General features: G+C 50.2%; 1 protein-coding gene across 2 annotated transcripts; it reads left to right on the top strand.

Annotated features, from left to right (window-relative positions):
* The first annotated feature begins 9455 nt into the window (after positions 1-9455).
* LOC119303108 (heat stress transcription factor A-2a-like) lies at positions 9456-12961 on the top strand. 2 transcript variants are annotated; one of them, XM_037580197.1, is made up of 4 exons: positions 9456-10625; positions 10720-10796; positions 10931-11489; positions 11662-12961. In XM_037580197.1, the coding sequence occupies exons 3-4, from the start codon at positions 11118-11120 to the stop codon at positions 12406-12408; spliced, it is 1119 nt and encodes a 372-aa protein (XP_037436094.1). In that variant the 5' UTR covers positions 9456-10625; positions 10720-10796; positions 10931-11117; the 3' UTR covers positions 12409-12961. The 2 variants fall into 2 exon arrangements, with proteins under 2 accessions (XP_037436094.1, XP_037436093.1); XM_037580196.1 differs by having other exon boundaries at positions 9456-10630.
* The last annotated feature ends 764 nt before the right edge of the window (positions 12962-13725 follow it).

Raw genomic sequence — 13725 nt, 5'->3', positions numbered from 1 at the left:
TGTGACAAACTCATTAGCCTTAAGTTTATTACCTCCTTGATTTGCCGGGTTATGCTCGTGACCCTTGCCGTTACCGTTCTTCTTTCCCTTTGCCGTCTTTTCTTCGTCAGACACCGGGTCTTTGGTATTATTAGAATCATCATACTTGACGAGAGCCACCATCAACTGGCCCATATCATTGCAGTCACGCTTGAGCCGCCCCAACTTCTGCTTCAGGGGTTCAAAACGGCAGTTTTTCTCCAACATCAAGACTGTTGAGTCGGCATCCATCTTATCAGACGAATGTATTATCTTCTTGACCCGGTGCACCCAATGGGTTGTAGATTCACCGTCCTCTTGCTTACAATTAGTCAGGTCCACAATCGACATAGGATGTTTACACGTGGCTTTGAAGTTCTGGATGAACCGGGCCTTTAACTCCGCCCACGAGCCGATAGAATTGGGTGGCAACCCCTTCAACCAAGTACAAGTTGTTCCATCCAACATCATAGTGAAATACTTAGCCATTGCCGCGTCGCTGACCTCCAACAACTCCATAGTCATCTCATAACTCTCAATCCAAGCCCCAGGCTGCAAGTCGGCCATGTAATTAGGCACTTTATGAGGCCCCTTGAAGTCTTTTGACAAACGCTCATTACGTATGGCCGGCACCAGGCAAGGAACACCTCGGTTCTTGTGGCCACTCCTGCCTCAACCGAGGTTGCTGGATAAGCCGGAAAAGTCTAATGAGCCGCCTGCTCTGCTGCCAGTTGAACCGCTCGCTCAGCCTCTTGTCGGGATCCTCTCCTGATCCGCCAAGTTAAGGGCTCCGGCTTGCACCGGCTCATACCTGTGTGGCCGGTTGCGGCGTTGAGCTTTGCTTGACATGTCAGCTGAATCCATATGCCTACTGTAGCTCGGGCTCCGGCTTGGGCGAGGAGTTGAATGGATCCTGTCTCGACTGTAGGAGTACGCATCCTGCTATGCCAGAGCTGTTTGAATAAGTTCTCTCACCCTCCGCGTTTGACCGCCGCTGGTGAGTCACCTTCCATCGGGAGAGCCGCCAAACAAGCTGACGCTGCAATGAGGTTTTCCAAGGGATTGGAGAAGTGACCCGGCGGGGTTGGTACGTAATGAGGTGGAGCGGTAATTACACGAGGTGGTTCCATGGCGCGCGGTTGGACTGGCGCGCTGGGTGTCGTGGTCCGGTTTGCCTCCGGCGGGTTGCTTCCCCCAGCTCCGGGTGTACGAAAAAGGTTCCTAGGATCGAGCGTGAGAGGTAGACGTGACTGAGTTTTCTGACGCCTTCTTCTCATGACCTTGTTTGACGCGCTCAGATCCACCGAGAGCCAGAAAGTCTCCGCTTGAAGCTGTTGAGCACGAACGTCCAAAGCCGCCCGCTCCACTACAATCCTGACCTCCTCTGCTGCCAGATTTTCTTTAGCCTGTACCATCTCTTCACGTACGCGTGCCACCTCTGCGTCATGCTGGGCATTATCCACCGGCTCTACCACGGCAGTCAACAGAGTCCTCAGTTTATCCATGAGGTCCATTAGAATCTGAGCCGGGGGGCGCGCGGGGTCTCCCGCCCCGGCTGCGGCCGACCCGGTAGATGTTGCCGCTGCTGCTGTGGAGTTCTGCCCGGGCTGTGTTCCTGCCATGAAGACTTTGGCCCAATTCGGCGGCTCAAGGGGGTCCGGCATACTGCTGCCATCGGAACAGCCCCCAAGCATGCCATCCTGCAGCTGGTACAAAGAGTCCGTCTCACCCGTTGATGATGCAGTGTCAGAACAGACGGCCGTCTCACCGCCCTCCATCGATCCTTTAGAGTATTCACCGCCGTGGACGCAGCCTACGAAGGCATGCTTCACGACAGATTGAACACGGGTGGTCCTCGCGCGCTGAGCCGTTTCGACGAGGTTGGTGTGGACGTCCGGCTCAGGGCCTGACTCGCCGATCCGGCCGATGAAGACGTGAATTCCGCCGAAGGGGACCCGGTATCCGTACTCAATTGAGCCGACCTCGGGGCCCCAGCCTTCGTCGTCGATGTAGAGCTTGCCGCGACAACTCTTGGTCATCCGGCCCACAGCGTATCCCTTGAGCCCTTCGAAGTTTCCCTTCAAGAACTCAAATCCACCGTGCACTGGCCCCACGGTGGGCGCCAACTGTCATGGAATTGTCACGGCAGATGTCCTAGCGAAAGGACTTAGTCGTAGGGCCATTGCTACTAGGAAGCTTAAAGGGGTTAATCGGGACAAAGGACACGAGAGGTTTTATACTAGTTCGGCCCCTTACGATGAAGGTAAAAGCCTACGTCTAGTTGTGTTGGTATTGCTGGGGTTTCGATCACCAAGAGGCTTAACTCGCCGGCTTGGTTATCGATCTCTTCTTGCCCTAAGCCGCCACCGGGTCGTCCCCTTATATACACGGGTTGACGCCTGGTGGCCTACAGAGTCCCGTCCGGCTCATAAATCGTGTCCGGCTCGGTGACTTCTTTTACATGCCTTTCTTTACAAGTCTTTTCTTACATACGGCAGTTTACAATATTGGGCCTTAAGCCGCCTCTAGGCCTTTTAGGCCTTCTATAAGATTTGATAAACTATCATCTTAATGTTTACTGGGCTTCCTTTGTAACCCGCCATTGGGGCTGACCCGGCCCCTCCCGGGCGGGTCATAACTGATAGCTATATCCCCAACAAAATATGTATGACTTATTAGTGTGGGAGAAAATAAGCTTTATACGATCGTGTGATATGGAAGAAATAAAAGCGACGGACTGCATAATAAAGGTCCATATCACAAGTGGCAATATAAAGTGACGTTCTTTCGCATTAAGATTTTTTGCATCCAACCATAAAAGCGCATGACAACCTCTGCTTCCCTCTGCGAAGGGCCTATCTTTTACTTTTATCTCCTACCTTACATAAGAGTCATGGTGATCTTCACCCTTCCTTTTTACATTTTATCTTTTGGCAAGCACAACATGTTGGAAAGATCCTGGTATATATGGCTAATTGGATGTGAGTTTTCATGAACTATTATTGTTGACATTACCCTTGAGGTAAAACGTTGGGAGGCAAAACTATAAGCCCCTATCTTTCTTTGTGTCTGATTAAAACTCCATACCCATAAGTATTGCGTGAGTGTTAGCAATTGTGAAAGACTATATGATAGTTGAGTATGTGGACTTGCTGAAAAGCTCTTATATTGACTCTTTCCTATGTTATGATAAATTGCAATTGCTCCAATGACTGAGATTATAGTTTGTTAGTTTTCAATGAAGTTTATGATTCATACTTGAAATTGTGATTGAATTGTTACTCTAGCATAAGAGATCATATGACAAGAATTATATAAGTTGTTGTTCTAAGAATGATCGTGATGCCCTCATGTCCGTATTTTATTTTTATCGACACTTCTATCTCTAAACATGTGGAAATATTTTTCGATTTCGGCTTTTGCTTGAGGGCAAGCGAGGTCTAAGCTTGGGGGAGTTGATACGTCCATTTTGCATCATGCTTTTATATCGATATTTATTGCATTATGGGCGGTTATTACACATTATGTCACAATACTTATGCCTATTCTCTCTTATTTTACAAGGTTTACATAAAGAGGGAGAATGCCGGCAGCTGGGATTCTGGGCTGGAAAAGGAGCAAATATTAGAGACCTATTCTGCATAGCTCCAAAAGTCCTGAAACTTCACGGAAGTCATTTTCAGAATATATAAAAAATACTGAGCGCAAGAAGTTCCAGAGGGGGCCACACCCTGGCCACGAGGGTGGGGGGCACGCCCTACCCTCCTGGGCGCGCCCCCTGCCTCGTGGGCCCCCTGGTGGCCCTCCGATGCCCATCTTCTGCTATATGGAGTCTTTCAATGGGAAAAAATCATAAGCAAGCTTTCGGGACGAGACTCCGCCGCCACGAGGCGGAACCTTGGTGGAACCAATCTAGGGCTCCGGGAGGGGAAAATCATCGCCATCGTCATCACCAACGATCCTCTCATCGGGAGGGGGTCAATCTCCATCAACATCTTCACCAGCACCATCTCCTCTCAAACCCTAGTTCATCTCTTGTATCCAATTCTTGTCTCTAAGTCTGGGATTGGTACATGTGGGTTAATAGTAGTGTTGATTACTCCGTGTAGTTGATGCTAGTTGGTTTATTTGGTGGAAGATCATATGTTCAGATCCTATATGCATATTAACACTCCTCTGATTATGAACATGAATATGCTTTGTGAGTAGTTACGTTTATTCCCGAGGACATGGGAGAAGTCTTGCTATTAGTAGTCATGTGAATTTGGTATTCGTTCGGTATTTTGATGAGATGTATGTTGTCTCTTCTCTAGTGGTGTTATGTGAACATCGACTACATGACACTTCACAATTATTTGGGCCTAGAGGAAGGCATTGCGAAGTAATAAGTAGATGATGGGTTGCTAGAGTGACAGAAGCTTAAACCCTAGTTTATGTGTTGCTTCGTAAGGGGCTGATTTGGATCCATATGTTTCATGCTATGGTTAGGTTTACCTTAATACTTCTTTTGTAGTTGCGGATGCTTGCAATAGGAGTTAATCATAAGTGGGATGCTTGTCCAAGTAAGGACAGCACCCAAGCACCGGTCCACCCACATATCAGATTATCAAAGTACCGAACGCGAATCATATGATCGTGATGAAACCTAGCTTGGCGATAATTCTCATGTGTCCTCGGGAGCGCTTTTCTCTATATAAGAATTTGTCCAGGCTTGTCCTTTCCTACAAAAAGGATTGAGCCACCTTGCTGCACTTTATTTACTTTTGTTACTTGTTGCTCGTTACAAATTGTCTTATCACAAAACTATCTGTTACCTATAATTTCAGTGCTTGCAAAGAATACCTTGCTGAAAACCGCTTATCATTTCCTTCTGCTCCTTGTTGGGTTCGACACTCTTACTTATCGAAAGGACTACGATAGATCCCCTATACTTGTGGGTCATCAGTTCCCCAACATCACTTGCCTTTACAAGGAGAGGCCATGGACTAGTTTACATCATCTCATAATCACCTCAGATTCTCGCTAAAGACTACGATCTTCAGTGTAACTCTCTCCATGAGGCGACCCATATATCAATCAAATCAAGCAAGAGTAGGGTATTACTTCCACCATGAGGGTCTGAACCTAGGTAAAATATTTGTGTGTTTTCCCTTCGGGTACTTTCGAGATCGTGCACCACCCTATCAGAACTAATGGAGGTTTCATAGATCAACAGACATCTTGCATAGTTAGTTTTGACTACATTTCTCATTTGCGTCCAGGTGTCACTCCTCACTTTTCCTATTTTGGAAGGTAGGTTTCATCTCCATGCAACTAAGCTTGCTCCTACCATACAAAATAAAGAAGGTGTCAAATTACAAATATATGTACTTTCAACTTGATTCCATGACTGAATTTAGTGCAGTAGATTTGGAAGTTTAGGAATTTTTTATTCTTTTGGATGAGCTTCCAAAATTTGGAGGAAAGATTCTAAGTATACGCTTTAAAGAGTTAGGATGGTTGCCCATGTCGGACAGTGGTGAGAAGATAATTGACTCACGGAAGTGAGCAACACGCTGGTATGGCAACACGAAAGAAGGCAACAACACATGGAGGGAGTGTGATGTTGGGTGGAGGGCTTCTCCATGGTACTTATATGGTGGTGATGACTAACATTTTTGTTTGAACTATCATCACGATTAACTGATATGAAAGTACTTCACTAGTATTTCTAAAAAAACTACAAGGTCAAAATAAAAGGAGATAAAACTATGATTGCAAAAAAATTGACTCCTTTTTCGAATTTTTTTATTGGTCACCTCCATTGAACGGACATAACTTTACAAGATACAAGTTAAATGCACCATTGATACATCAATTTGTCGCGGATGCTCACTTTAATCCACCTACTTGAAAACATTACATTTGGTATGGTAAACTATGCTCAATTTAGTATAAATGGGGGTATTTGTTGAGTCAGCACGGGCCGGTCTGGAAGGAAGAAGTTTGTTTTATTCCAAAAAAATACCTAAAGCAACACGTGAGGGTCACATGGGATGCGAGGAGGCGTGGCTTTAAAAAATGTCGACCTCATCATTTATAGTATTTTACATCTCTCTCTCTCTCACTCACTCAGTTCAGAACAAACAAAACGAAGCGACGAAGAAACCATACTCTGGCAGAGCTTGGTCCATGCAGCGGAGAGCCTCTGAATTGTGGTTAGTACTCATTCTTCTAAGTTCTTTTTGCGGATTTTGATTGATGATAGGGTTTTGGGGGTGGTTGGAGTGCTAAATTTTTGTTAGAAATGGCAAATTTTATTGTTGGATGTGACAAGGTAGCTTAATCTTTGGTATTCACTTGTGATAGTAGGAAGCAACGACGAATCTAATCAAAAAGTTAGGGTTTGTGAAGATCGAATGAAAATTGTATCCCCTCCCTCCCATCCCCTATTGAATTCATGTTATTCTGATAATGAATGTAGTTAAGATCTACTAGTATATGGTTTAATGAGGTATGGGACAAAGCATGGCAAATGTGGATGAAAAAATTGGCAAATTTGACCATTCTGTTGAAGTATGTCCTAGTCACTATCGAAGTATGCTCTGTCCATGAGCCGTCATCACCTGAGCTCGCTCAATGAAGAACGAGGGAGAGCCCTATGGTAAATGTCGCCAATGCCACACAAGTCGTCACTATCGGGCCAGGCCATCATAATGGCGTTGCTGCCCTCAAATCACTGGACTAGGGACACGTGTTGAGAGAGAACAAGAAACAAAATATGAATATGGGATACCAATTCAGTAGATTATGGGATCCTTTCTAGAAAAACAAAAAGTGCATAGCCACACGAGGGAGCACACACAGTGGACATGGGGTTTTGTAAAAAAACAGCTGGCTCAGTGGGCCACACATCGTCTCCTCACCTAGTTTCGACTGGATTTATACAAGATGCAGCGTGTTGGACAAGTTTAGTGTGGTAAACATGGCATTTTCGAGTAGGTGAAATAAAGTGAGTGATGGGACAAGTTTTGTAGGGTCAGTGTCAGGACAAGTTAGGGCATGTTTGTTCCCAGTGCACTTTTGGCATTTCCCTAGAGTATGGCCCAGTAGAGTCTCTTTGAGGTAATGCAGGCTCTGAGGTATGTTCTACATCCTTTTGACCGCCCAAAAAATCCCAGCCAACAACCCCCCGCCTCACAATGTAAATTGCACTGATTCAGGCCTACATATGAGGAAATGGTCTATTTGAGCCTAAAGAGCCTCGCTAAGGGGTGCTTAAAAGTGCTCCCTATCACACTTTACTATTTTTGTTATGGAAATCACTCTTCAGCAACTAGCAGATTCCCTATCCCAAAAATCTTCTACCCACAAAGATATGTGGGTTCACATGGTGTCACCGGAGTCGAGGAAGAAGGGATCAGCGAGCACTTAGAGCGAGAGAGGTGAATGAGAAGCATGGTTGGCAGTTGGTATTGGCACACCGGAGCATGCACCTAAGCACGGTGCTGATGAGGATCGCTGAAGATGTGAGAGTGATGCACACAATCACACGCACGTCATGGGCTACAACCGCGAAATAACAGCGCCTCGTGCAACATAGAATGCCTTGTAAACAAAAGAACCGACGTGTCACACCATGCGGCGCTCGGCCACGACACCATGAAGGCCTCGTTGAAGCTCCAGGACAACATGGGTCGTTGCCCCATGCGAAGCTCCCCATCGCCTTGCTCACCGTTGCACACACGGCCGACCTCCACATTGTCCTTCGCCATGTTCGTTCTTGCGCTCCCATCCCTCCGCCTATGCTCCACATGGAACCATCCTGCAGGCTCCTCTCTGCTCTTTGTCTCGCTCGTTCTCAGGTACGGCGCTGGCGAAGGCCCCTCCGTGCATGATGCTTCGACCATCACCATGATCGTCAAGCAGCGAGTGCCATCTCCTTCTCACTGGCCCTCAAGCCTTCGCTCCGTGGGCAAGGTCACGATGGAGAGGCGGGCGGTGAAGCCAGCGTCCGACGTTGCACGGGGAACGACAGAGAAGGTGAGTAGAGAGAACGAGAAGCTAAGGAAGGAGGTGGCGGAGCTCTGGGTGACAGTGAAGCGGAGGAGACACAACGATGACGACCTTGCCTTCGTGGGCCCCCGGCGAGATGCTCTTCGTTGAATTTGTCGTCGTTGTCCGGATTCCAACGCTGATAAGGGTCGCCGGAGGTGCAGGAGCTGATCGGGGTTTCATTTTCCAGGTCACCGGGGCGGCGGACGGCTGACGACACTAGTTTTAGCGGTGGTGGCGTGGTCGGTCTGGAGGCATGCAACTCCATATTTTTAGTCCAAACGCCTACAACTGGACTAAATTTGAGTGAGAGAAAGTGAGGGCAAGTTTGAGTGAGGGCATGTTTTAGGGGTCAAAAATTTAGATTTATTAAAGTTTTGGGTTTAGGGGATCGGCCGTGTTTAATCTGTGTAAAACTTTTACTCCTCAAGTTTTAGGGCAAAAAGAGCAAACTTAAGGGTATCTCTAACATCGAGTTTGATATGTTAGAGATACCCTTAGTGTATCAATTGGGCATTTAACTCATATAAGGTGTTAGGATTTTGCTTAAATCTGATGTCAAATTTTTAAATAATTACTCCCTCCGTTCCTAAATATTTGTTTTTTTAGAGATATCAAATGGTTACCACATACGAATGTGTATAGACATATTTTAGAGTGTAGATTCACTCATTTTGCTCCGTATGTAGTCACTTGTTGAAATTTCTAAAAAGACAAATCTTCTATATCTAAATAGCTAGCCCCCACTAGTCCATTTCTCTCAACATGCAAGTATGCCACCTCATCATTCAACATGCATGAAGAAAGGTCCAACACAACATGCAATCATGCATAATAAAAAACCACCTCAACATGCAAACATGCATGAAAATTTACATTATATTATGATATTTACATTATACAATAATCAAACACCACAAATCATATTTATTTTCAGCTTCTCATATCATATATTCTTCAAATATTCATGTTGCATACAACCAATTCTAACTGGATATATTGCAAAACATTTCCGCAACACGTGCGGGGTATCATCTAGTATTTAGAAACGGAGGGAGTATATTGTTGCGCCATGACAATTGTCATGCTGTGATGATAATATAATTTGCCATAATAAAAAGTTTGATTTTAATCTCACGTCAGATTTTAACATTGTTTTTTTTTAACTCACGAGCCGGTTCCTCCTGAAGTCATGGGCCTCCGTTTGGGCCTTCTCGATAAAGAAAAGTCTAGAGAAATGCTCGGTTTCCTTTTCCACTCCGGCGGAAATATCTCCGCTGCAAGCGATTTGCACCACACAGGTGTCCAATGGCCAGCGCGCGGCGCCCACCGCACCGTTCAAGCGGCTGTCTCTCTATCTATATATGGCGACGAGAAGCGAAATGGGGAGCGGCGAGGTCGAGCTTCTGGGTGAGCTAGCCGTGTGTTCATTTTCCCCACCGTCCCCAACCACGAGTGAGAGCGGAGAGTTGAAGGCCGGTCGCCGTGTTGTGCCGGCCGAATGGTGAGCATTGCGCACCGGGGCGCACGCTGGACAGCTGCCCGCCCACACGGCGGCGGCGCACGTCCAGACGCGGCCACGGCATGGCCAGCGGGTCGCCTCGGCCCGCACGGGCGCCGGTGGCCGGAGCGCCGCGGCGGAGACGGCAGCCGCGCCGCGCGCACGACGAGCCCGAGAGGAAGCGTAACGCTGCCCGGCTTGCGCGCGCGCGCGCTAGAAGGCCATGCGAGCCCGCCCAGTTCGTGGCCTCTCTGCCTGCTGCGGTCTTGCGCCAAGCGCGCCCGAGCTCGCTCGCTCTTGTTCGTGGGGCGTCCGCAGGTAAACGAAAAGGCCGTACAGCCCGGATCCACTCCACGGGCTGAATGGCGCGGCTCTCTCTCTCTCTCTCTTAGGAAGTTCTGGGCCGACGACGACGGCTGGGAGCTGGCCCAGAGCCCCCCTCGATAGAAAAATCCCCAACCCTCCTCGTGCTCTCCCGTGCAACCGCAACAGACAAGGCACGCCGCGTAAGCTTTCCCCGCTGCAAAAGCTCACGGCGCCGCATAAACAACTGAGCTCGCAGGCAAAAAAGAAAGCGCGTGCGTACCCCGGGCGTCGACAGCGAGGCCGCCGACCTCCCCGGGGGGAAATATCCCGGTCGACCACGGCCACTGTAGGCGCATCGCGTCACGAGGGCGCGCCACGCGGCCAGCCAATTTGGCGCGCTTTCCGCGCGGAGGCGGCGGTCAATGGCCGCCCGGTCCCGCCCGGCTGGCGCAAAGCGACGCCGGCAGCCTGCAATAAGATAAGCGGCTACTTGTTCGAGCCTTCCAGAACCATCGCCCCGCTCCGGGCCTTCCAGAACTCTCCCCGGCCACGTCACACAGGATAAGCCAGCCCCGGGGATGGTTCCAATCCTTCCAGAACCGTCTCGATCTTTCGGAATTGGAAGCCCCGGCGGGTTGGTACGTGGGCTGTATAAATGGGCGGTGACCGTGCGCCTCTTCTGACGAGCTCGCTCAAGCGCCTCAAGTACGAAGCGTGAAGGGATAGTACTGTACTTTCCTCTCCCTTCTTCTCCGTCCCCGGTCTGGTCTGGTCTGCTTCTTCTCTCTCCGTCCTTGTTCCTTCTCTCTTCTTGTACTCTCCGATTTTACATTTGCCCTCCTCCGACCCTCCTCTTGCAGCTGCTTCCGGGCGTCAATGGGGAGCTCTGCCATTTTAGGAGGAGCTGAGATCCCCTGAATTGGTCAACCACAGCATTGTTAGTTCGGACGATTGCTCAAACTTTGACTACTGCAGATTCTTTTCCCCTTCATTTTGCAACCACCTTCGGGTAGCCCCTGATTGATTGCTAATCTTGCGGTTCTGAATTTTGTTTTTGGTATTTTGATTCAGAAACTTTCGGGTTTGGTTCTTTGGAGTCTGGAGGAGGGCGACATTTTCTCTAGCGAAGATCGCCTTCTGTTAATTTGGCCGGTTCTTGATTCTTTCTGGACCTCGTTTTCCTTGGTCCGATCGATCACCGGTGCTCAGTAATCCCCTCTGTCCAATTTTTCTCTAGAGTTTGTTTGGTCGTTTGATCATGGACCCCTTTCACGGCATTGTGAAAGAGGAGGAATTTGACTTCGCCGGAGGTGCTGCTGATGGATACTCGCCGTCTTCGTGGGGCTCATCCCCGTCTTCCTGGGGCTCTTCCCCATCTTCGTGGGCCGGCGGCGGCGCCTTGGCGGAGCTGCCGCGGCCGATGGACGGCCTCGGCGAGGCCTGCCCTACCCCGTTCCTGAACAAGACGTACGAGGTGGTGGACGACCACAGCACGGACACCATCGTGTCATGGGGCGTCGCCGGGAACACCTTCGTGGTGTGGGACGCCCACGCCTTCTCCATGGTGCTCCTCCCCCGCTACTTCAAGCACAGCAACTTCTCCAGCTTCGTCCGCCAGCTCAACACCTATGTAAGTTTCTGCCGATTGGTGTACGCATTGTTCTTGCTGTACCAGTATCCATCCATCCATCTATCCATGGCGATTGCTTGGCAAAATGTGATGCAATGTAATTCGAACCGAACCTGATTGGTTTTGTTCCAGAAAAACTCAACCCGATTGGGTTGTTTGTGTTGCATCGCAGGGGTTCAGGAAGGTTGATCCGGACAGGTGGGAGTTCGCGGCGGAGGGGTTCCTGCGGGGGCAGAAGGAGCTGCTGAAGACGATCAGGCGGCGCCGGCCTCAGTCGTCGCCGGCGGGCACGCCGGCGCTGCTGCAGCAGGGGCAACAGCAGGGTGCGTGCCTGGAGGTGGGGCATTTCGGGCCCGAGGGCAAGGTGCAGCGGCTGCAGCGCGACAAGGGCACCCTGATCGCGGAGGTGGTGAAGCTGCGGCAGGAGCAGCAGGCGACGCGCGCGCAGATGCAGGAGATGGAGGCGCGCCTGGCCGCCACGGAGCAGAAGCAGCAGCAGATGACGGTGTTCCTGGCGCGCGCCATGAAGAGCCCCAGCTTCCTGCAGATGCTGGTGGAGCGGCAGGACCAGAGCCGGCGGAAGGAGCTCGCGGAGGCGCTCCTCTCCAAGAAGCGCGGCCGCCCCATCGAGTACCTCCTCCCCCGCAACGGCGAGAGCAGCTACGGCGCCCCGGCGCGAGGCTACGGCCCCGGGCTCGCCGACGGCGGCGAGGGCAGGCGCGCGGACGGCGAGGACACGGAGAGCTTCTGGAAGGAGCTGCTGAGCCTGGGCCTGGAGGAGAGGCATCGGGAGGCAGGCGGGGGCGGGGGAGGGGAGGCGAGCGGCGCCGAGGTGGACGACGACGTGGACGATGAGGTGGACGAGCTGGTGCAGAGCCTCTACCACCTCAGGCCCAACCGGCCCCGCAGCTACCAGTGAAGGAACAACGGAAGGTTCTAGAGCGAGAAATATCTGCTGCCGCTCGGAGAACAACGCGGGGCCGCAGCCTGACAGCCCCAGCCAGCAGTGAGCGAAAGAAGATGAAGGTTCTAGAACAAGAAGTTTCCGCTGGAGAACGTCGAACGCCGTGGGGTAGACCGTAGGCGTAGTGGTAGCGGTAGCGGTGGTGCTCCATGCTCCCATGGGCGTGGGCGTTGGGGGTTGGTCTGCTTTGCTCATTTTCTATTGCTAGTTGTAGTAGTACCTGACATGTTGTCGGGGCCCCGCGGCCTGCATGCGCAAGTTGCCCGAAACAGAAAGGGGCCAGCGCCTTTTGGCCTGGCGTGCTGGAATAATGCTCCGAGGCTTTGCCGGATTAAGTACTCCAAGTTGGACGTAGATCCATCGACCCACGAGGCAAAGGCAAAGCCAAAGCGAGTGCTAGAAGATTGCAGCAGAAGTTACACGAAGCTAGTGGAGCTCGCTCGGCGTTTTCATGGTCGTGCGGGAAGAAAGTCTGGAATGAAAAGGAAAGGCTAGCTCGTCATCCTCAGTGGATTTGATATTCTTTTCCGAAGCGCGCACCACACCGGGGATTCTCGTTCACACTGCGCCGCTACCCGGCCCCGTTCCTCCCTTTCATCTAGTACGTACCTCTCTCCCGCTCGGTTCTACTGGATCGCGTTGCTGTCGGGACTCCGGGGGTGCCACGGTGCGTCTACTTTGTTCGGATGCAGTGGTGGGTGGGTAGGTTTGGATTTGGCCAGCTTCATTCGTCCGTGTGCTTTCGTTTCGGGGTTGCGTTAACGTCTAGGCCACTGTTTGCTTGTACCATTGCTGATGCCACGGCAATAGACTGTCGAAAAGACCCAAGTGCTCCGGAACAGCGACTTGAGCCACAGTGCCTTTTGCGTATGGTCTTCCTGTTGGAAATATGAACAATTTACCGAATGATTTTATTAACAGAAATACTAGATAAAGCATCACTAATATGTAGAGATAAAACAAATCATGCGTTCAGACAGAGAGAAGGTAAAGAGCATCTGCATATATGAACTTGAACTAAACACATCTAGAACAGACACTAGATGAAGTTGCATATATGAAGTAGAACCTAACACATGTAGGACGGAAAGTAAAGCAAAGAACTATGTCATGACATCTAACAGAAAGAGTAAGAACACGTACGAGACAGTAGCAGTGGAAGTGCTGGACTTGGTTCGGTGTCCTCGCCTGCCATGTCGTCGAGGAAATCGTAGTCGTCGGGGAAGAAGTCATCGTCGGGGAAGCAGTGGAAGTGATGAAGCAGCCAGTAGT

This window comes from Triticum dicoccoides, chromosome 5A (assembly GCF_002162155.2).
Source record: "Triticum dicoccoides isolate Atlit2015 ecotype Zavitan chromosome 5A, WEW_v2.0, whole genome shotgun sequence".
NCBI lineage: Eukaryota > Viridiplantae > Streptophyta > Magnoliopsida > Poales > Poaceae > Triticum > Triticum dicoccoides.
Note: the sequence above shows the minus strand (reverse complement) of the source record. Positions and strands in the feature narration are given on the sequence as shown.

Coding starts and splice junctions, on each gene's coding strand:
- LOC119303108 (XM_037580197.1), top strand. CDS start 11,118: ATGGACCCCTTTCACGGCATTGTGAAAGAGGAGGAATTTGACTTCGCC. Junction 11,490..11,661: donor TCCGCCAGCTCAACACCTAT/GTAAGTTTCTGC, acceptor GTTGCATCGCAG/GGGTTCAGGAAGGTTGATCC.